Source organism: Fusarium solani, assembly GCF_023522795.1.
Source record: "Fusarium solani strain SB1 chromosome Unknown bctg00000002, whole genome shotgun sequence".
Taxonomy (NCBI): domain Eukaryota; kingdom Fungi; phylum Ascomycota; class Sordariomycetes; order Hypocreales; family Nectriaceae; genus Fusarium; species Fusarium solani.
Window position 1 is genome coordinate 332,306 of NW_027072155.1, and position 22,100 is coordinate 354,405.

General features: G+C 50.3%; 10 protein-coding genes across 10 annotated transcripts; 5 read left to right on the forward strand and 5 right to left on the reverse strand.

Annotated features, from left to right (window-relative positions):
• Nucleotides 1-481: 481 nt before the first annotated feature.
• On the forward strand, nt 482-2,014 carry MRS44_004052 (uncharacterized protein; the record flags this gene model as incomplete). Its single annotated transcript, XM_065622031.1, has 1 exon — nt 482-2,014. The coding sequence occupies one exon, from the start codon at nt 482-484 to the stop codon at nt 2,012-2,014; it is 1,533 nt and encodes a 510-aa protein (XP_065478103.1).
• Nucleotides 2,015-2,529: 515 nt separating this feature from the next.
• MRS44_004053 (uncharacterized protein) lies at nt 2,530-4,460 on the reverse strand (the record flags this gene model as incomplete). Its single annotated transcript, XM_065622032.1, has 6 exons — nt 2,530-2,735; nt 2,880-3,359; nt 3,409-3,630; nt 3,681-4,088; nt 4,156-4,242; nt 4,292-4,460. The coding sequence occupies 6 exons, from the start codon at nt 4,458-4,460 to the stop codon at nt 2,530-2,532; spliced, it is 1,572 nt and encodes a 523-aa protein (XP_065478104.1).
• A 787-nt stretch (nt 4,461-5,247) lies between these two features.
• On the reverse strand, nt 5,248-5,856 carry MRS44_004054 (uncharacterized protein; the record flags this gene model as incomplete). The annotated part of the gene is made up of 1 exon (XM_065622033.1): nt 5,248-5,856. The coding sequence occupies one exon, from the start codon at nt 5,854-5,856 to the stop codon at nt 5,248-5,250; it is 609 nt and encodes a 202-aa protein (XP_065478105.1).
• A 28-nt stretch (nt 5,857-5,884) lies between these two features.
• Nucleotides 5,885-7,098, reverse strand: MRS44_004055 (uncharacterized protein; the record flags this gene model as incomplete). Its single annotated transcript, XM_065622034.1, has 4 exons — nt 5,885-6,174; nt 6,227-6,595; nt 6,647-6,700; nt 6,789-7,098. 4 exons carry the CDS (start codon nt 7,096-7,098, stop codon nt 5,885-5,887), a joined length of 1,023 nt encoding a protein of 340 aa, XP_065478106.1.
• Nucleotides 7,099-7,476: 378 nt separating this feature from the next.
• Nucleotides 7,477-11,073, forward strand: MRS44_004056 (uncharacterized protein; the record flags this gene model as incomplete). The annotated part of the gene is made up of 5 exons (XM_065622035.1): nt 7,477-8,683; nt 8,793-8,927; nt 8,978-9,115; nt 9,166-10,719; nt 10,769-11,073. The coding sequence occupies 5 exons, from the start codon at nt 7,477-7,479 to the stop codon at nt 11,071-11,073; spliced, it is 3,339 nt and encodes a 1,112-aa protein (XP_065478107.1).
• Nucleotides 11,074-11,592: 519 nt separating this feature from the next.
• MRS44_004057 (uncharacterized protein) lies at nt 11,593-12,676 on the forward strand (the record flags this gene model as incomplete). Its single annotated transcript, XM_046272439.2, has 3 exons — nt 11,593-11,785; nt 11,846-11,926; nt 11,982-12,676. 3 exons carry the CDS (start codon nt 11,593-11,595, stop codon nt 12,674-12,676), a joined length of 969 nt encoding a protein of 322 aa, XP_046124084.2.
• Nucleotides 12,677-12,710: 34 nt separating this feature from the next.
• Nucleotides 12,711-14,084, forward strand: MRS44_004058 (uncharacterized protein; the record flags this gene model as incomplete). Its single annotated transcript, XM_065622036.1, has 2 exons — nt 12,711-13,141; nt 13,196-14,084. The coding sequence occupies 2 exons, from the start codon at nt 12,711-12,713 to the stop codon at nt 14,082-14,084; spliced, it is 1,320 nt and encodes a 439-aa protein (XP_065478108.1).
• Nucleotides 14,085-14,474: 390 nt separating this feature from the next.
• MRS44_004059 (uncharacterized protein) lies at nt 14,475-15,898 on the reverse strand (the record flags this gene model as incomplete). The annotated part of the gene is made up of 4 exons (XM_065622037.1): nt 14,475-14,953; nt 15,002-15,384; nt 15,518-15,764; nt 15,823-15,898. The coding sequence occupies 4 exons, from the start codon at nt 15,896-15,898 to the stop codon at nt 14,475-14,477; spliced, it is 1,185 nt and encodes a 394-aa protein (XP_065478109.1).
• A 312-nt stretch (nt 15,899-16,210) lies between these two features.
• On the forward strand, nt 16,211-18,410 carry MRS44_004060 (uncharacterized protein; the record flags this gene model as incomplete). The annotated part of the gene is made up of 5 exons (XM_046279180.2): nt 16,211-16,406; nt 16,455-16,765; nt 16,816-16,884; nt 17,428-17,477; nt 17,831-18,410. The coding sequence occupies 5 exons, from the start codon at nt 16,211-16,213 to the stop codon at nt 18,408-18,410; spliced, it is 1,206 nt and encodes a 401-aa protein (XP_046124086.2).
• Nucleotides 18,411-18,827: 417 nt separating this feature from the next.
• MRS44_004061 (uncharacterized protein) lies at nt 18,828-20,874 on the reverse strand (the record flags this gene model as incomplete). Its single annotated transcript, XM_046279181.2, has 4 exons — nt 18,828-19,570; nt 19,624-20,415; nt 20,469-20,599; nt 20,690-20,874. 4 exons carry the CDS (start codon nt 20,872-20,874, stop codon nt 18,828-18,830), a joined length of 1,851 nt encoding a protein of 616 aa, XP_046124088.2.
• Nucleotides 20,875-22,100: the final 1,226 nt, after the last annotated feature.

A 22,100-nucleotide genomic window follows, 5' to 3' on the forward strand; every position in this document is an offset into this window, starting at 1 on the left:
ATCGGGCCCGGAAAAGGTCCCGGGGATCCTCCCGGTGAGTGGATGCGTCGGTGATACGGTGAGGCTCCACCTTCCGCATTTGGAACATATATCATTGATGACAACGATGGTGTTAGATTTGCGTCTCTTTCACCTCCAAAGAATGCAAAAACCAAAAAGAACACTAGTCCAAGATCATAGAGGCCTGGTAATGGACTGTCCGGCAATGCGTGATCTGGGAATCGAACCCAGGGCTCTTTATGGTATCCCCGCTTCAGCGGGGATGCCATAAAGTATATATAAAAAACTTTTTAATTTTTTTAAAAGAAATTACAAAAAAAAAAAACATTTTAATATTATTTATAGTAAGTCAGATGACCGGGAACCCGCCACCCCGGGAACCCGCCAACCCCGCTTTTTTCTTCAACACCATAACCCTCATCAAATTGATCACTTATGCAACGATCTTTATATCAAATTAAAGCTATTCTAGCCAATCAGAATGCCTAAATACACGGATGAAGACCTCAATGAGGCAATTCAGACGGTCAAAAACGGAAGGTCCGTCGTCAAAGCAGCTAATCAGCACGGGGTTCCTCGATCTTCCCTTCGAGACCGACTTGCCGGAAAGGAGCCCAAAGGAAGGGCTCATGAGGGTCAACAGCGGCTTTCTCATGCCCTTGAAAAGGAGCTCTGTGATTGGCTGAGGGTTCAAGATGCCCTTGGAACCCCGTTGACGCACTTCCAAATTAGGCAATTGGTGCAGCGTGTGTTGCTAGTCCAAGGAGACTCGAGGCCGCTTGGCAAGCATTGGATTGATAGGTTCATAGCCCGCAACCAACGAATTAAAACCCTCCGTGCGGTTCGAATTGAAGCTAAGCGAATCAGGGGCTCCAAAGCAGTTATCATCCGGGCTTGGTTTGACCAATTGAAGGACCCAGAGGTCATCGTCATCCGGCATTGGCATCGTTGGAATATGGATGAAATTGGCATCTTCCAAGGAGTCGGTCTTAACGGCCTGGTGGTCGGCCAATCAGAGAGAAGGAAGGCAATCAAAAAAGACCCAAAGTTACGCAATTGGGTGACTATTACGGAGTGTGTAAGTGCGGATGGCCGGGTTCTTCCCCCGTTGGTTATCTTCAAAGGTCAGGAGCCTCAACAACAGTGGTTTCCCGAGGATCCTTCCTTTATGAGTAATTGGCTCTTTACGGCATCTCCAAAGGGTTGGACCACTAACGTGATTGGCCACGAGTGGCTCGAGAAGGTCTTCATCCCGTATACCAAGCCGGCTGAAGCCAATGAGAAGAGACTTCTTTTCCTCGATGGGCACGATAGCCACCTAACTGAGGCTTTCATCTTTGGTTGCTTTAGGGCGAATATACACCCCTGTCACCTGCCGCCGCACACATCACATATCCTTCAGCCCCTCGACCTATCATGCTTCAGCATCCTCAAGAGGAATTACCGAAATGAGCTCTCTTTGGTTGCCCCTTTAGTCGAAGAAGGACCAACGGCAAAGGCAACCTTCCTTCGGTGTTATCATAAGGCTCGGGCCGCTGCATTTACGGAAGAGCATATCAAGAGTGGCTGGCGAGGGTCAGGGCTGTGGCCAATTAACATTCAAAAGCCACTCTCAAGCCGGTTCGTGATACCGGATGAAGAAGAAGCTCAAGCTGCCCAAGGAGGTAATTTGACCCCAGAAGCAGCCAATCAGGAGCCTGAAGTACCCCTTTTTTATACGCCTAAGCGGACCGAAGATATAGCTAACCTTGCAAGAGATCTCTTCGAGGTTGAGCAATTGACCCCAACTCATAGGCACTTTTGCCGGCTAGCTGGCAGGAGCCTAGAGAAAGAGACCCTCAAAAGGGTAATGGAATCAGATCGAGCTGACCAATTGGAAGCTCGTATGAGCCAATCACGTGTTGCAAAGAGACGGAAGGTAAATAAACCGCCTGATCAGGTTGTCAGGGAGATGAGAGACCTTTTTGCAACAAGGAGCCAAATGCGGCAAGAAGAGGAAAAGGAGGCTTGCTAAGGAGCTGATTTTCTTATCATCTGATCTATTTATATTACTAATTTACTCAAATTGGCCAATCAATGGCTCTCTTCGTCGTGATATAAGTGATCGTTGTGATCGTGGTCCTTGGTGTTGTGGCTTAAAGTGGGGCTGGCGGGTTCCCGGGCTGGCGGGTTCCCGGTCATCTGACTTATCCGACGTTACTCGAATGGCAACGGAGAATTTTACCACTAAACCAATCACGCCTTGACTTGTTGCACGTGACCATCACCTTGCAATTGGACCTCACAGCGAGTCCAAACCACGGAGGGCAGCAGCCGTCATGACAACAACAACAACCAATTGGAAGAGTACTATCTTAAATACTAAGAGTGCACAAATAATCATAGCCCATGATACTGGAACGATACAAATTTGACATAACTATTCGCTGTCTCAAGCGTTGGCATGCATAATTGCATATGATGTTCACAACCGGCGCTTGAATGCCAACAGGACTGAAGCGCACGTTCCATGCTCTCGACCAGCCGTCACTACCATCGATCAAAGTCGGGGATATCCTCTTCATAGTAAGTCTCCCAGACCTTCTCGAATCCTACTTCCGGTGCATCGTATGGCCAAGGCTCGCCTTCTCCAGTCGCAAAAAGGGCAAAAGACGCGCCGCTAAACACGAACCAGCCTGGTGGTGGAAACGCCTGCCAAGAAGATGCGATTGTGGTGACATAGGTCGGCTTGTCACCTGCAACGCTATAACCGAGGTGATATTTAAGCGGTTCAGCTCTGATGTGCAATTGCAGGCCCTTGTTCAATCCCTTCGTTTGATTAAGAGGTGTTTGCCAATACTGCCTTTGTTAGCCGTATTCCTACGGTAGTGGCTTCTCACAACTTGCTTCTTGCGTTCCATTCTTGTTCAGTTCTGTGTAGATGCACATCCCCGTCTGGTTCACGCATCCTCGGATACCAATATCCTGGTGTTGAAACTCGGAGAGATAGGACGAGATTCCAATTCGGTTTCTGGGACCCAGGTTTCCGCGAAAACCGGACAGCTCAGCCGACAACGTCATGTTGAGAGATTTTTGCTTCCGCAGTAAAGCCGCTGGAGTATCGCGATCGCTGAGGCCAAAGACATTGGGCTTCAGAACCAGTTGGCCTTTCTTGAGGTCGTAATTCTTGGTGTAAGGTGTTCGAAGTTGGTACCACGATGGATCAAGCTTCTTCGTCGAGAAGTCATCGACCCATTTGGGAGGAACCCGGCGGTGGCCAACTTTTGGCCCAACTTGTTCACTCAAGAGGATTGGGTTGCCATTGTTGAAAACTGGCCATCCATCCTTCCAATCAACGTTGGTAAGGAAGGTTTCGCGTCCTGGGTATTGTTAGCTGTGCCAACGCACGTCAACCTATGAGGAGCATACCGAGGGGAGATGTGCCGTTGATATTCCGGCGAGCCAGGAACGAAGCGTACCAGTCTCCATTCGCAGTCTCTACAAGCGTAGCATGACCGGTTGACTGAACAGTCAGGTTGGTAAAGCCCCATTTACCATTAAACAGGAGAGGGTTGTGTGGGCCGCCAACGAAGGGACCAGACGGGGACTTGCTTCTCGCGATAGTTGATCTGTGCTGCTGATCTGTGCCGCCTGAAGAATGTTAACGAAATTGATCCGATGACTTAGGCAACAAAACTTACCCTCCGCAATGAGCAGATAGTACCAGCCATCTTTGTGGTACATCTTAGGTCCTTCAGGTCTGGCCGTGTTATTGTGCGGCAACGTTCCGTTCCAAAGACTGACATATGGCCCGACGCAATTGCCCGATGACAAAGAAACCTCACACTGAGAGAGGCCCCAAAGTCGATCCTTGTTATTGTTTGGAGCCATCAGGTTCAAGTATGTCTTGTTGGACACGGGATCGCGGAAGAGCTCTGGGTCAATACCCCATGGTTCAGCCCAGACTGGATCTGACCAAGTTTTGAGATCGTGCGAAGACATGAACCAGACTCGGGGCCAGACGCGTGCGACGGGGTCATAAGTCCATCGCGTCATGGCCGCCAGCCAGAATTTTCCGTCAAAATAGGCCAAGCTAGGTGCCCAGGCTCCTGTTTAGAATGTCAGATGTCGATTGTCAACGTGTCGAGAAACGGGATGAGCGAAACGAGTGCTTACCTGCTCCGGTGGGTGTTCCATAGAGCTGCAACTGCTCAGGTCTTGTGAGAGCATGGGATTTTAGTTTCCAATTGGATAAGTCCTTGCCTAGAAAACATCAGATCACATCAAAAGCAAAGCGGTTAGGGACTCGTACTGTGATAAATGGGAATGCCAGGCCAGTATTCGAAAGAAGAGGTAGCAATGTAGTAATCATCGCCAACGCGAAGAATAGCTGGATCTGGGTTCCATCCTGAAATTATGGGGTTCCAGATGGCGTGAGCCAGTGAGGAAAACAGACACCAGCTCCAGAGTAGGCGAGACATTACGAATGACATGTGCGCAAAAGTTACGGTACTGGACATGAACATCGGACTCGCACAGGTAAATAAACCCGAACCTACTACGCGGTAACAGGGCCATCAATTCCATTGAATACCCCGCGTCAACCCCGGATCTTCAGACCTCGCTTCGTTTTTACAGGCTAAATGAGTAGTGGCGGAGGTCGCGATAGTTCTCGGCACAAGCCCGAACGAAAAATGACGGGGAAGACACCGTACAACGTTCCGGGAAATTTCACCTCAATCACCAGTATTCGCCTCAACTATGAAGAAAGAATCACAATTTTATTTAGGGTAGGATGCTTATTGTGGCCTTTACCAATGCATCGAATGCTCTCTTGCTTGAAAATGGAAGAGAAATATTAATGGTGTAGGGTAGGGTTCGGACTGACCCGTTGTATTCCTCTCTTTATAGGATAAGTAGCAATATCAGCGATAAGTAATAGCTTTAGTTAATGATTGTGGCTTCAGTCCGCTTGCTACTCGAATGCAATACATTTCGATTATTTAGAATCTGTTTCATAGTTGCAAGCTTCCAGAGCGTGGTCAACTTTGATACACTTGTTTGGTGTTCTCTCGCGAAATGGAATCGGCTGCTAAGAGTGGGTCAAGTTAGAAACGCCAGCTACGTCACCAAGTCCTCTTCTGGGGCATTTCTATCCAATCGGATTCAAGTTAGAACCTCTTATTCGACCTATCGAATCATCTCTCTACCCCACAACATTGCGTCAACCTCCAAGGTCCGCTCAATCATTCCCTTGACCTAGAAACGTCAGGTTTCCAACTTGGTCCAAATCTTCCCCCAATATTCAAGTTGTGGCTTCCTCCAATCATCCCGTTCGACCCGGGAGTTGTTGACCTTGAAAACAAAATTCTCGTGACCCTGTCCATACTCTGGCCATCGAGGGGCTCCTTTGACTCCGTGATGGTTTGGATCAAGATCATGGACAAAGGATATGAAGCTTCGAGACATGAGCTTTGAAAGCTGGTAGTACTCGGGATGCGGGCCAATCCAGTTGGAGTTCTTCTTGCTCGCACTTGGCTCCTGGTTGAAAACGAAGCAGATTTCTGCGTAGTGTGTGCTGGAAACGGGAGCTTCTGTAGCCACAAGTTCTTCCTTGTCATCCCACGGTGCCTGATCAAAGCGATATGTGTAGACGGGCTGCCGGTGGCGTCGGGATAAAGAAGTAAAGTATTCGGCTGTTGTACGTCGTCCAGCATGGATGACGTAGTCCCCTGAAATGGCTGCCCCACGCTTGTACTGCTTGCCGTTCTGCTCAAAGCGCTCCTCGCCCGTATTGAAAGGACATCCTTGGGCTGGATCATCTGGATAGAGCTGCATGAGGTGGCGGACAGTCTTGGTATCAAGCCCAGAGCCCATCGTGGACAGATACTTGGCCACGTCCTTATCAGTGTTCAGTTCCTCGCGGGCCAAAGAAGCTGGCGGTTCCCTCGTCGGTGTTGGAGCCAATCAAGATTGCGGCCTTGGCAAGTTGATTCTTCTTGAAGGACGCCGAAGGGAGCTGAGTGAGGAATTTGCCATCTAGGACGGGTGTGACAACGAAGGGAGCAAACGCCTTGAAGAGAGTCTCGTACTTGACATGACGAAGACATTGAAGAGTATCTTTGTGTTTGGAGCAGCCAACAGTTTTCGTGACATTGTTGTAAGTGTCCTGATAGTCGCCTGCTACACGTTGAACTATGATTGGGTCAACGCAAGTTCATTAGAAATGACACGGGAATATGCTCACTTGAAGGACCCAGGGCCGAACCACTTTGCATGATGGCAGCTCTGAACAAGTTCTCGTTGTCGCCTCCAAATCCGACAAGATGATAACCCACGCTGAAAGCTCCGGCAGATTCTCCAGCAATAGTGACCTTGCGAGGGTCACCGCCAAAGCCCTGAATGTTTTCCTGAATCCACCTGAGAGCAAGGCGCTGATCAAAGAGACCAATGTTCAACGCTCCGTCCTTCTGCATCTCCTTGGACGCGAGAAAGCCCCACCCGCCGACACGGTAGTTGATCGAGACGGCGATGATAGGCTTGCCGATGCTCACTGAAGCATTGACAAGATACGAGGTGTTATAGCGAGGATCAGCACTACCTCCAGCTGTGAAGCCTATGCTACCACGTCAGATCACATACTCTGCCGATGCTGGGGGGTTCATACCTCCGCCGTAAATCCACACGTATACCGGAAGCTCTTCATCTGCGCGGATACCAGCTGGTCGTACGATATCGACCGTCAGGCAATCTCCATCGATAATTTGTCAGCCAAATCCTGATGACATTCGTATGCTGTATCGGCCCACCTTCTCCCAAGTCCAAGCCTTTATCAAACCCGGCATAACCGGGACAAGTAAGGCTTCGCTTGGTAGCGTTTCGCACGCCATGCCAGGATTCGTTCAGTGAGACGGGGTGCCTCAAGCGCAGGTCGCCGAGGGGGGGCTGCGCGAAGGGAACCCCCAGAAAGAGGTCTTCATGGAACTCGGGAAGATAAAAGCCCCTGAGCGTCCCGTTCTTGGTCGTGGCAATTGGAGGGCGTCCATCGCAGGTAGGCAAACCCGAGGTCGGTGAAAATGCGTAAAGAAGAGCCACAAGGACCCAACCCAACCAAGTCATGTTGGAGTAACTGGCTATATTTCTTGGCACTGCTGAGTTGAAACGATATTCTAGCGGAGCATCCAAATACCTACCTTGTTTCCGTCTTGGCTTGACACCTCCTTCTTATCATAATGGCTCGAGGCGGGGCAGATGGCCGGTCACGAAGCCCGACAGTTAGTCCGGCACTAAATTCCTTGGTCTCTGAAAGCCCCGAGGGTGAGGGAGTTTGCGGGGCCCCAGCTTTTCAATGCGGAGATGATGGTACCGACATCTCCGGCTATGAGCCGGGTTCCTTCATGACATGGGAGACGGATATAATTACTTTCATCTTTTGGCCTCTGTTGATTCCTAAGATGGACAACGCGATATCTCCAATACCTCTCATTTACCACTAACATGTATCCTCCCGTGTTAGGTCATTCTACCGTCATTCTCTTGTTCGTTTCCTTTGTCGCCATTTCTGCTCGTGGAAATGCCCAGATCCTCGAGTCCAAAACTCTCGCTAAGAACTTTGCTTCACCCAAATCTCACCTCGGGCCCCATGTGTACTGGCACTGGATGAACGGCAACATCAACAAGGATGGCCTCGACAAAGACCTTGCGGCCATGGCAGAGGCTGGACACGGCGGTGCCCTCATCAAAGATGTTCAAGCCGGGCTGCCAGAAGGGCCCGTTACTTATGGCAGTCGTGAATGGCTTGACTTTGTCGTTCACGCTGTCGAGGGTCTTGAAAAACGCGGTGTGCAGGCGGCAATGCACAGTTCTCCGGGATATTCTGGCGTTGGCAGTCATGCCTTGCCCGTCAGCGAGACAATGAAGGAATTGGTCTGGACGGAGAGCCGAATCACTGCCAACTCCTCCAGTGACACCATCCTGCCCAAACCTTTCAGCAAGTTGGGCGTGTACCAGGATCTTTTCACCTTGGCATACCTGACAGGGCAAGGAGAGGGATACCTGGTATTCCGAGGCGCTGTGCAAGAAGTCCGCATCAACGAGACCGCCGTCAAGACAAACGGCACTTCAACTATCGACAGAACAAATCCACTGAGACTGGAATCAAAATCGGCAAAATTCGACATCGCTTTCAAAGAACCCTTTACCGCTCAGGCTATTGCGATTTATCGTATACCAGAACTGCCTCTCAACACTTTTGATGGTGCCCGTGACTATCCCCCTCAATGGTCGGTTTTTGTCTCCAACAATTCTGTCGACTGGACATCTGTCCCAGTTACTGTGTCTGCTCCAGCCTTGAGGCAGATGGATGCCCCAGCTGTCATCACTTTCAACCAGGTCAAAGCCAAATACCTTCGACTTGTTCCCTCTGGCCCAACATGGATTACCGGTATCGACGTGTCCTCCTCGCCCAGGCTGCCCAATTGGGCTGTCAAGTCCCACGGGGCCCCCGGAACTGTGACGGCTGCCTCATTAACAACCGCTGATCTTCCTTCTATCGATCCCTCTTCTATCATCGACGCTAGCTCGCATTTCACGAACGACGGGAAGCTAAAGTGGCGTCCGTCAAATGACGAGACTTGCACTGTCGTAAGGATCGGCTACACAGTGACAGGGCAAGAAATGCCAGCAACGCCCGATCGATACGAAGGTAACTCGACCCTTTCATTCATTTGCTCGTTTGCTTTTCTATACTTGTCAGTACCAAATACAGGCACCGACCCTGCATTGAGAACACGCTGATAGGTAAATCTGCTCAGGGCTTTCCGTGGACCTCTTTAGCAAGAAGTCTATCGACGCTCATTTCGATACTCATCTGACAAGAGTCATCAAGGCCTTGAAGCCATACATCTCTAGAACCTTCTATGGATTTGAGATTGACAGTTACGAACTTGGTATGGTCATATCTCCCAATTTCGAGGCCACTAAACTAACATCATACAAGGCATGCAGAACTGGGGCGGTGACCTGGAAGATGAATTTATGCTTCTACGGGGCTACTCTCTGAGACCATGGATCTTGGCAGCCACAGGCCGCATCATTGGCTCGACTGAGAAGACTGAAAAGTTTCTATACGACTTCCGTCTGACTCATGCTGATTTGGTCAAGACAAACTCCTACGAATACTTCCAGGAGCGCCTGAGAGAGCTCTGAAAGCCAAGGATGGTAGAGCAGCGTATCCATCTGGCACATCCTATCGACTACTCATTTTCCCGGATTTGCCAAGCGCAACTAAGCAAGGCATCACGAAGGTTCTTGAGCTTGCTCAAGCTGGTGTGCCCATTCTTCTGCTTTCAAGCACGCCAACACCACGAGGAGCTGGTCTCAACGACACCAACCAAGAGATATCCAAACTCGCCAAGTCGCTCTGCCTCGCTGGCAATGGAAACGTTTTCACAAACATGGCCGCTGCCGAAGTCTTGAAAGCCGTTGATCTTGCACCAAATCTGGAGTTCACATCACCTCGAAACGACGCTGCGATATACTACACCCACATAACTGATGGTTCAGAAGATGTTTTCTTCGTCAGCAACGGTCTTAGGGAGCAGGTCGATGTCGTACTCAGCCTCAGAGGACAAGGATATCCAGAGATCTTGAATCCCACTACTGGCGAAACTGTTGACAAAGTCAACAGTAGCCGATCAGGCTCTCGCACGAATCTGGCCTATCACTTTAATCCATCAGAGTCTATCGTCGTTGTCATGCGACGGAAGGCGAGCAGGAGCCTTGATTCAGTGTCCAAAGACGGTCACCAACTGTGGGCGGCGACACCTTTCGAGTCTTTCGTGGCAACACCTTACCAAAACATTTCGTCGTCATTTGCTGTTACACTATGGGCAAAACCAGAAGTTGCGCAGTTTGGCACTTCAAACTACATCTTTTACCCCACATCATCATATGGGAATGGACATGCATCAATGTCACTCACTCTGGGAACCAACGGTATTCAGATCGGGGAGGCGACAACTTCTAGCCCTAAGACTGTCATCGGCCTCACTGAGACCGCCAACAACTTTACAGTCTCGGGGTGGACCCATTTCGCCATCGTGTATGAGAATGACACGCCTTCGCTATACGTCAATGGTGAAATGCTAAGCAAGGGTTCAAAGTCAACCAACATTGTGCATCCAGGTCTGGGGCAGCCGGATGCGCCAGCACGCATGACAAAGCGCTTCGACGGTGACCTCGCTGGGCTTGAAGTTCACGCTGAATCTTTGGATTCAGCCGAGATCAAGGCATTGTTCGAGCACGGACTTCCACAAATGGACTCTCCTTCGCCGATAGAGTTGAAGGGGTCAAACAAAGCCATTTTCCGCCGCAGTGGGAAATACACATTTTCAGCTGGGGGCAAGAAGACCAGCGTTGAGGTACCTTCTCTTCCAGTTGTCTCCCTCAATGGAAGTTGGGAGGTTTCGTTTCCCGCCGATCGCCTGCCCAAGAAGCGTGGGAAGCTTACAGTCGAGTTACCTGAGCTCAAATCTCTGAAGGATCACGAGGATTTCGATATCGCTCATTTCTCTGGAACAGCCACCTACAAGACGAAGTTCCAACTACCCAAGGATCACAGTACCAAGACAAGCAGGGGTACAAAGACACGGGTACTTCTGAACTTGGGCCGAGTTGAAAATATCGCCTCAGTCAAGGTGAATGGGAAGGATCAGGGTCTCGTCTGGCTCCCGCCCTACGGTAGACATCACCTCGGCTGTGAGATCCTCTCATACCAACACGCTGGAAGTGGAGGTCACAAACTGTTGGCCAAACAGGCTTATTGGAGACGAGAAGCTACCGGAAGAGAACAAGTACAACTCGACTCGGCAGAATTTTGCGATCGAGGAATGGCCGGACTGGTTTGCCAAGGGTCTAGAGGGCAGAGGGTACAACAATGGGGATGAGTTTGGAAACGACGGCACCCGTAAGCCTGGAGACAGAGTGACTTTCACTTCTTGGAAGCACTACGATGAGTCGAGCCCCTTGTTCGAAAGCGGGCTTCTGGGACCTGTCACTGTCACGGTAGCTGAGCTTGTGGACGTAAAGGTGTAGCCACTGTAGCCTTGGCAATTAAACCAGTATGACCCCGTGGGGTTCTTGTTTCAACCCCTGGTGCCGTTACGAGCACGTCTGTGAAGTGCCGTCAGAGCTTGTGACCAGCTGCCGTGCCGTAATTGAGGGGTAATTTCGCCCCCATATCCGCGCCACTCGCATTCAGGGAATCGTCCATGATCAACGATTTAGCCACATCTTGTGCCATGTTTCTAGCATGCACACATTAACCGTCGGAGATGAGCCCGAACATTCCTCCGGGAACCCGCAAACCCCTGACACCATGTCCATGCGCTCCGAACTACCCCAGCTCACTTGGACGCTTGCGGAATAGTAAATGCCACCAAAGAACGCCACTGCGGGGACCCATGGGGTTGTGGCACGATCCCCCACATGCCAGGGGACCTCACGAGAGACATTTCATCATCTTGGTCTCGGACCTTGATCTCGACCTCTCCTTCTCCCCTCCTTCACTGCATTGCGGAATGTTCAGAAGTCTTGAATACATACGCATACAACATGGCAAGCCCAAACGGCTCAATCGTTGATGAGCACGTGCGAGGTGATGATGAAAATGCCTCAGGAAACGAACGACCACGAAAGATGGCGCGCGTTAGTACCAGGGAAGAAGAGGGCCCTTCGTGCAGCTCTTGCAGGAGGAGGAAGACCAAATGCTCCAGAGACCAGCCGTGTTCCAATTGTTCCAAGATTGGTACTTCCCTCTTACGCTTGAGCTCAGCGATTGTCTCGAAGTTGACTAACTTGTGTTCAGGCGCCAGCTGTGTCTACGACGGGGGCAAGATGAAGCCCGGACTACGGACTGGTGCCGTGGAAAGTCTCAGCCAGAGGCTAAGTATGTCATGCCCAATCTCGAGTGCGCTCAGCAGCTCCCTGACATGTCATTTCAGCCGCCCTCGAAAACATGTTTGTTGGACAAGGCATCATGTGGCAGCAGATGTTGAATGCCATCTCCGGCAGTAGTGCCCAACCTCAGCTCAGCGAGTCACTACCCTCACCGCCGATGGGTTCACTACAGGAGCAGTCCTCAGCATTTAAGCAAAGGCTGTCTTTCCTGGCGTCAGGAGATCCAGTTCAATTTCAGGGCAACAGTATATCGACCTCAACCACTACCAAAGCCGCCGCATTATCAGGTATCGAAAACACGGATCCCTGTCTTTCCAACACCCCTATGCCACCAGACGAGCTTGTAGACTCGCTGGTGGAAATCTACTTTGAAACTGTGCACCCTTGGATTCCAATGTTACATGTCCGGAATTTCAGGGCTGCTCTTGCATCGCCTGAGCAACGAGCCGGCATGACGACTATTCTCCAAGCCATTGTATCTCTCTGCATCAGGTTTTCCGACGACCCCCTACTTAATGAGAATCCATCGTTGCGGACCTGGTACGCTACGAGATGTAGGCAGGCCGTCATCTTGAAGAGCATGGAGACATTCTCGGTCCGAAACGTCCAAGCACTCATCATCTGCGCTTTTGACACGATCGGGGAGTGGACATGGTCCATCGACATGGTCCATGGTTGGAAGCATGGCAAGGACCGTGGAGCAGTTGCGCTTGAGCAAAGAGGAGAGCGACGTCGCTGAGAGTGCTTCAGCAGGAAGAAGTCTCATGAACAGAATGACATTCCTTCCTCCTTGCAATGGCTGGCAAGAAGCTGAGGAGAGGCGACGTGTCTTTTGGAATGTCTTTTTGATGGACAGGTTCTGCAGTATCAGCACTGGATGGAATCCTTGCCTTACCAGCGCCGACTTCCATCGCAGACTACCATGCGAAGGAGCTATCTGGGAAGAAAGCGAGCAGCTTCAAATACCGACCCCATTCTTCGGCACTTTGGACCAGATGCAACATCCAGAAGCACTTCCTGAACTTCACATGGAGAGGGAGGAAGAGCAGAACTCTCTGGGAGGATTTGCATACTGCATAGAAGCCACCGAGAACCTCAGGCTGGTCATCTTCTTCTTTCTCCAGCACGAGGTTGACTTTGGTAATTCTCGTGATATTCAAAAGTGGCTCATCAGATTTAAGCAGCTGGACCTGCGCCTCATGCAGTAAGTCAAAACCACCCACCTTGCGCCTACTACATTTTCTAAGAGAGAATCTAGATGGAAAGCCCTCCTCCCTGAGACATGGAGAGAAGCTTGTCTAGTCAACGACGATGGCAACCTTGACCCTAACTTGGTGTTGGCTCACATCACTCACAACACTGCTGTGGTTCTCCTTCACCAAGGTCTGGCCTATCCCTCTTCAGAGTGGAAGTCCATACCAGCCAAGCTCCCATCTGCTTCAAGTGCAGAAACCTGTCTGGCTGCGACAGAAGAAGTATCCCGTATCACTACGAGATTTCTCCCAACTTCACCTGTCTTGGCAAATCCACAATTTGCATTCTGCCTGTTCGTATGCGGCCGGGCATTGCTTACACATGCCGTCTTTCAGGAGAAGCCAATATCTCCCGTGTTTGATTCTATCCTGCAAAGCCTCGATGAGATCTCTAAACGATGGAATGGCAGACATGCGAGCACCAGCTCCAACTTGGCGTCCAAATTCAAATCACGTCTCCTACAAGCTCGCCAGGATAGCTATCACGGCGCTGGAAGTATTCGTGAAGAGGCCTTTTCTGATAAGAAATATCCAAACTGCGAACAAGAGGACAACTCACCAAGCAGCTTGGCATACTCTCATGCCACAGCGTTTCAACTTGGCCTTGACGCCAATGCCACCGCCATGGCATTCAAGCCCGCTTCAAAGAGCTCCCCGGACAGTGTTTCTTTGGCATTCCCACCTCTACCCGGGTCGCTGCAGGATGCATTCTTGACCCAGCCAAGCCATGGGATGCAGCAAGTCATGGATTCTTCGACCCAAGATACCATTTCTGTGGCGGACTGCTTCACAGATCCTTCCCTCATGGCCGACCCCTGTCCATACCCATTTCTGGATCAGACCATTATACCCAGCGACAGGGTGACGTCTCTGAGAGGTTTCATGCCTCAGTGATAGGAGCTTAATAAAAGTAGGATTGTTTTATATCTTCTTGTCATGTTTTGGGTCATTGGGTGGATTGCCTGGTTAGGTCTACTATTCTTGTTCTGTTATCACGTCGCTACATGCAGTTGATACTCTTGACAAGCCATTTCCTGGCTGGCGATGAATCTACCTTCACACTCAGAGGGAAAGCCCTGTGATCTTTATTCTTGGGACTCAAGAACTATCAGTAGGCGTCTACAAATACCCAACTCTTTACATCGTCAAGAGTCTTGATGCTTAGTTCGAGCAACCATGTAGCCCATGATGTTTGTCTTGAAGATTCGTTGACTGTCTAATTGGACCTACACCTACTGACATCTCGTTTGTCTGAAATCCCTTAGTGACTCAGAACACCCCCCTTTACTTCTCAGACAGCACCAAAACCTTGACCTGATCCACCTCGATGCCCTTCAATGCTATAGTGGCACCCAGTTTCCCAAGGCTCTTCTTCGCCCACACATCACGAATGGCCAGCTGACGATGCCCTTCATTCAAACCCGGCACTTCCTTGACCGGCAATGAGATATCCAGTGGATCTGTGCCATAGTTCTGCACCAGGATAACATGTCGAGACTTGCCCGACTTCAAAGGTCCGGCCCACACTTGGTACTTGCCTTCTCGTGACAGACTCGGAATGTAGTTGACAGCAACACCCAGTTTATCCTGATTCAAGGCGATGATCTCCTTGTTCTTCAGAACCTCGAGCGACGAATCTCGAATGTTGTTGACATCGGCACCAATAATGAGAGGAGATTTCAGGGCCGCCCAGAACGAAAAGTGCGTCTCTTCCTGGTGCCTTGTCATGTTTCCAACGCCAACTTCGAGCATATCCATGTCCGCTGTCAACAGTTAGTGGCCAGTTCGAGAAGAGCTAAACTTGAACATACCCCAAGATCCTGGTTTCTGAAACCTGGAAATCTCACGCATCTTCCGAATCATCGTCAAAACGCTGACGCCAGCGTAACCCGTGTTCAGGCAGTAGGCCGTAGCGCAGCCATTGGTGTTATCTTTCTTGTACTCGCTGTGAATGTCGCCAGACATGCGGTAAGAGTCACTGAACTGATCGGCCCAGAACCACGGGAACTGGTGACCCCACTCGCAGAGGGAGTAGAAGATGTCACGGCCCGTGTCCTTCAATGCGTGTGACATGCGAAGGAACCTTTCCTGGACCGACAGCGTGTTGGCTTGAAAGCCTCCGCAGTTGTCGTACTTGAGGTAGTCGATGCCCCATTCGGCGTACTGAGAGGCGTCAAGCTCCTCGTAGCCGTAGCTTCCAGGTGCAAAGTCGCACCCATAGATGCCCGCGTCACTACTCGGATGTTAAATGGCGCCTTTATCGTATGAGAGGCCATTGGGGATTGGAGAGAACCGGCCAAGGGTTTGTGGTATGAACTATTGCTCACCTGTAAATGCCAACCTTCAGACCCAACTTATGGATGTAGTCGGCAACGGGTTTGATGCCACCAGGGAATCTGGTGAGATTGACCTGCTGGCGGCCTTCCTTGTCTCGCTCAAGAGTCTGCCACCCGGCATCCATGAGGACGTAGTTGTAGCCCAAGGAAGCCAGTCCTGACTTGACAATTGTGTTGGCAGTGGATTCAATGATGCTTTCGTTGATGATGGCCTTGAAGCTGTTCCACGAATTCCACCCTGGCAGAATATTTAGCTGAGGCGCAAATATGAGGGGGAGTAGTGTTTGGGAACTTACCCATCTGTGGCTTGGTGGCCAATCCTTGAGCGGAGACGCCCGATGCGAGGGCCAAAGGAACAAGGCTGAGCTTCATGATGTATATTCGGTCAATTGAAAGATCATACCCACGAAGTAGTTACACGCGATGATTGGAATAATGAAAGACTTTCTTATAACACGGTCCGGGAAGAAAGATGGCTACATCATAAGACTCGAGTTCGGGGTTCGGGGCAATCCTGGGTAGTGTTCCGAACCCTGCATCGGAGTCGGACCGGTCTTTGGCCCTGAATGCCAAGCCCACGAAGAAGCCGGATATTTGAAGTCCATGTGATGCTCCTCTGCCCTCGAAAATGACATCGTAGACGTGAGTGCTTGCGGCGTCGCCTTTTACCTCTCCATTGAAAGAATGAGATTTTACTCTGTCTTCCTCTCCGCCCTAGCGGCATCGACATCTCTTTGTGAGGTCATCGATCGCCAGCCCCTCACTTTCGCTCCGGTTCCTGAAGATACCTACGTTGTCCCAGCATCGGATACTCTTTTAGATTTCATCCAATCGCGAGAGGACCTGTCCATTCTATCATCAACACTCGACCAACTAGGAGGTTTGTTCTGAAACAGCTGTAAATCACTACCTTGGCTAACCTGCGCAGGATTTGTGCAAGCCCTCAACACCTCGGCAACATGGCAATACACCTTTTTTGCGCCATCGAACAAGGCCTTCAACAACACCGGAGAGTACTTCGAGACCTTTGCCAAGACAGCCAAGGGGAAGTGGTGGCTCGGAAATCTGATCCAACATCACTATGTCCCAAACGCGAAGCTCAAGACGGCTGACTTTGGCTCGACCACTACCCGACTTCAAACCAGCACGTACCTTTACGTCAGTGCCAAGACGGTCAATGAGGATCTCATCCTCAACAGTGTTGCCACAGTCACGGAAGGAAACCTCCCCGTCACCAACGTAAGCATCCCTCTGCAGGACTTTTTAAGCATGACGCTGATTCTCTCCAGGGCATCGTTCACATCATCGACCATATTCTGGACCCATCCGCTCAGATTTTCGAGTCAGATTTGCCGCAGGTAAAGCAAGGGTTTATCCCTGGCAGTTGCTCAAATCCACTGCTGCCTTACTGTTGAATAAAAAGGCGTAACCATGTCCTGGAGCCCGATGTACTGAGTCGGTTGGTCCAAAGAGGGGCGGTTGAGTGTCCGAGCAAAGGAAGCATACTTCAATGTTGCTGCTGAATAGTCAGTGGCACTAAGCTCTGATTTGTTTTGATTGCTTAATTCATTCTTTGATTGAAATGGTCATTCTAGAGAATGATGTTTCTTCATGGTCGTGGCGATTAAGTGACGTGATAGTCTCTGTTACTGTATGCATGTGAGCATGTGGCCGGTTAAATAGCTTCTGCCTTATTGTCCCGAATGACAGTTTCCAAAGGGGTCATTGGAAGGGCAGCTACTAATATGGACCTGGATTCAGAACCAATCTGGTGTAGCTTCTGCGTCTTTGTTGTCAATCTCATTAGAAGCGACCTGGCACGAGATTAGTTCCCGACACTAGAGCGCCATAATTGCTCGCTGCCGAAGGACAAAGCCGAGGTCTGACGACAACGTGAGTAGCCCCTCAATGGAGATATCATTTCCAAGGTCCGTGAGAGCATCGGCCCTCCGTAGGCGTGTTACGTGACCCCCCAGTCTTCGGGGTAGCAACGAAGTACCAGTTCTGGCAATGTGTAGAATAGCCGGGGCGGGTATGACGCAGGTTGCATGGTTCCTTTCATTACGGCTAAATGGAATGTTTCATCTATAGTTCTTGATGATCACCATCGGGGAAACCTTCGAATGCCGAATCGGGCGAATGGGCTGTTGATCACTTTGGTGAAAGTGGAAGGTTTCAGGGAAAGATGGTAGCGTGGATGAGAAAGTTCAAGTCCTGTGTTATGGTGAAGTGATCTTAACGACCAACGGACTATCCTTCGGCTCATTAACAGATGTGATGTCTTTTGTTTACGGACTTTGGTAGATGGGGCACGACGGGCGAGAAGGCCATGATCTCATACGCAGTGTTTCTCAACAACAGAACACTCTACGATGAAGCTCTGGCCAGGTACTCTACTGGAGAATATGGTTCAACCTGTGGAAGCCTTCCGTTCATGATTGCCCCTAGGGGACAATACGTCGAGTCCGGCCGCGACCAAGGACACACTCAGCTATCTCTCGGGAACATGGCCAAACTTGCTCAGGTGGCCTTTTCTCAGGGCGACGATTCAGTGTATGACCTCTTAAACAAGCGTCTTATGGTTGGCTATGAGTACACCAGCGAGTTCCTGATGACCGACAACACGCTTCCGTACAATACGCCGTGGGTCTGCTGCGGCTGTGCGAACTTGGGTTGGAAGGGAATCAGCGAGTTGGAACGTGGTCAGTGGAGGCCGATACACGGAATTGCCTATGGATACTACGCACAGAAGAAGGGGAATGACATGCCTTACACTATGATGCTGTTGGAGGCTCAAGGGCTTGAAACCACGAATCCATCTTCTGCAAGCAACGACAATGCGGAGTGGGGGACATTGCGGTTTCGCAGAAGTCAAGACTTATAGGTGCTTGTAGGTGAGAACCTGCCGCCTCGATTAAGTATTAAAATACCTATTGGTTGCTGTCTACTAGTTTCATAAGCATTAATTCGTTCTTAAGACGACCGTTTTTCCATGTAAATCGACAGGAACGAAAGAAAAACAACAAAGGTGAAACCATCTTTAACAGGTCCTTTCAAATTCATTGCTCAAGTATTTCGCCAAGCAAGAGAAGAGAAATAATACATTGGATGCGTGTCGCAACAACTCAAGAAGTGGCAGCAACAGATCAATACTGGCAACACGATAACCACGGGCTAAAATCCATACTCATGACATCCAAACCATATACTAGGTTCTCGTATCCACTGCAGATGCACTCCCTGTCTGTTGAACTTCTCTGTTCGTGCGGCGCTTCAACCAACTCGCTGGGTTATATGAGCTTCACTCTTTGCTACCCTGGGCCTTCATCCTGTCTTCGCCAATCTCCCCACCAATAACTCTTCCGGTGACACCTTGTTCCATCTCATCGAGATGGTAATCGCTCATTAGAAAGCCGCAAATGAAAACCGGGACACAAACGCATACCGCAATGGTGAGAAGAGTGCTCATGGTCTCCTGGTAGCTGCGGTTGATGGCTATGCGTTCGGGGCCATTCATGGGATATGACAAGGCCACGTTGATATCGTCAAATATCATTGTCGCATTCTGCTTGGACTCTTCGGGAAGATAAGCAGCCAGCTTTGAAGGGATATTGCGACCCCAGACAGCGCCACTGATGGCGGAGCCAATAGCGGAACCAATGCTGATAAGCGTGAGGAAGATGGCCGTGGCGGATCCGAGGTTTTGATGTCCACCGCTGGCTTGTACACCAAGTTGAGCCGGTACATTGAGCATGCCCCCGCCAAAACCGATACAGATCTGAGTCCCAATTATAGCCGACAGGGAGGCGTCTTCGGTGCGATATTTCATCATCAGTCCCATGCCCAGGATGTAGAGGCAGGATCCCGCGACCACAAACCACTTATACCGGTTCGTAAACTTGATGAGGAATGAGACGATGAGAGACGACACAGTGCCTGAGAAGCTGAAAATTTGGACAATATAGGTAGCTGACTGTGTGTCGAGGTCCCAAACAACGAGGAGATACGAGTAGAAATACGGCTGAACCGAGAGATAGAATGCCACTAGAAAGCCGTCAGTTATAAAACATCTTTCGTGAAGGTGAGAAGGGGCTTACTGAAATAAAAGGTAATCAGCACACAGCCAGCGCTGAAGGTCCGAGATTTGAGCAAATGCAGAGGCGTCAAAGGGTAAGGCGCCATATTGGCGAGAATCTTTCCAAACGTCCCCTGAACACCATATTTCTTGCCCAGGCGAGTGCTTATCTCCCAGAATGGATAGATGACGACAAAGACTGCACCCAATGCGACCATGGCGATGATGCTCTTGTTGCTCCAGCCATTCGAGACTTTGGCGGCGATTGTGCACGGGACGAGGATCAAAGAGAATCCAGCTGCCAGAAGGAGAATTCCACCAATATCCATGTCTCTCCATAGATTCAAGAGAATCTGTCCTGGGCTTCCTTTCATCGTGGTGCGGGACTCGGGAGCAAGGCCCAGCTTCTTGGCTCGTCGGCCATTCAGGAAGAGAGAGATGAGAAGAGGTAGAAACGACACGGGGAGGAGAATGGCCCACATCCCATAGGCCCATCTCCAACTACCAGAGCTATTCCTGATACCAGTACCAATGCGCTCACCTATCCATGTCGTAACGAGGAATGGTAGGTCTGGAAGGGTAGAGAAGAGGGCACGCCATGTCAAGTCGGTGGTATCCGCAATAAAGACCTGCTGCAAGATCAACAGACCGGTACTGCCCGCCGCGTAAAAGATTTGAGCCGACGCAAACGTCTCGACATTGTTTGATGCCGCCATCTGGATGTAGCCCAGAGTATAAAGGGCGATGGAAACACAAAAGGCCTCCATTCGGCCAAAGACGTCGGCAATCTTGGCCATTGGCGGTTTGACCACAGCTATACCCTTTCATTAGCCATAAAAGTACGTCGTTAACATGACAAATTCATACCAAGGATGACAGCTTGAACCACACCGATGGTCGAGACCAGTGAGTGACTTTGGAATGAACTGGTCACGAAGATGAGGACAGAGCCCGTGACTTGACCCTCCAATGATGTGATGAAAGCCATGAGCAACAAACTGCAGAAATCCAATCAGATACCCCGTGACTAGCGTAAATCCCCCTAGAACTCAATTCAAGGGGATGTCAATTAGGCGCGCTACACATACCTGCCATAGGCGACGGCCAATGAGGTCTTTGTCCAAGTCTTAGAGATGGCTTCGATACCCTTGACACCATCAAGAGCATCCTCGTTCGATGATGTTCTGTCGTCATTGGTCGGTGGGCGCTCATCAGCGTGATTTTTGTGTTTCTCGTCGTCATCCATTGTGGTCTCGCGCTGAATAGATCCCATGGCGACTCCTGCAGGGGTAACTGGGTGAAAGGGTCTTCAGGTATGTGTGAGAAAGTTGCATCTGCCCCCTCGTGATTGAGTATGCAGGTAAACTATGAGAAACAGAACGGTCTGGCAAAGGGATCGACGCGATTGATAAGTGGAGGGGAAGCAGGATCGACGGCCAGGGAGTACAGCGTTACGTCAGGGGGCAACATATAGGTTAAAGCCATTTCTCTGTCATACTGAAAGCCCCCAGGTAAGCAATTACCCGTTGCACACGTGTAAGAGTGGGCTTGGGAGGACAACAACCAACAAGCTAGACATTCAGCTGCTGTTGGTTCCAAGTAATAATATTGCAGATATGGACGCCACTCTTAGGCCACCAACATTGGCATTGTCAAATTTCAATTCCTTCACAGCTCTTCTCCCGATCTCGGACACCAAAGTGTATGATAATGCACAACTGCTACACAAGACCCCTACTCGGGCCGAGCCCAAAGTGCGGCTAAGAGCATATGCCATCCCGCTTTTCAGCCAGCCTTCGCAGTCAGATGAGCTCTATTTTATGCTTATTCAAGCCACCGAATCATCTTTTCTCCTCGGGCGGGTCTGATTGGATAGCGTCGAAAAGGATCTGCGCCAAAAGTCTTGGAGCTGAGAGGCATCTTATCAATCACAACCATCCTGCTTCCTTGGCTTTTTCTCAGCAGAGACGAAGGATTCTGCACGGTCACAAAGAGGAATGAGGATATCAATTTGTAACTCGCGCACAAGTCATTCCTTCTTGGTGATTCGCAGGAAACGCGAGAGGGTCACACATCGCATCGTTGCTACCGTGAATTGTGGGGGTCCATGTTCCACAGTTAGCTAAAAATGTCTTGAGCAGAGCGGGGAACGGCCTTGTTGAAGGAAAGATCACCAATCTTTAAGCTCAGTCCTGAGGCAGGGAGCGCAGCTCCGATGGTGCAGCGCGTCGGTCACTCCGACTTGGCGTCTGGTAGTCAAATAACTCACTTCTTGAAGCCCTCATAGGTGTCAACTGGCTGCTCAACATACTCCACATCAACCGGCTTGCAGTTGTTCCTCATGGGGTAGGGCTTATGCTCTGCCCTTTCAATATCGCATTCCCCTTGTTGATTTCGCGCGTTGTACTTGTATCTTCCTTGCAGCCACGGGTGTTGACATGGTGGTGGTACATATCTCGTCTACGAGAGCGGAAGGATGGCGCTAGGTAACAACTACAA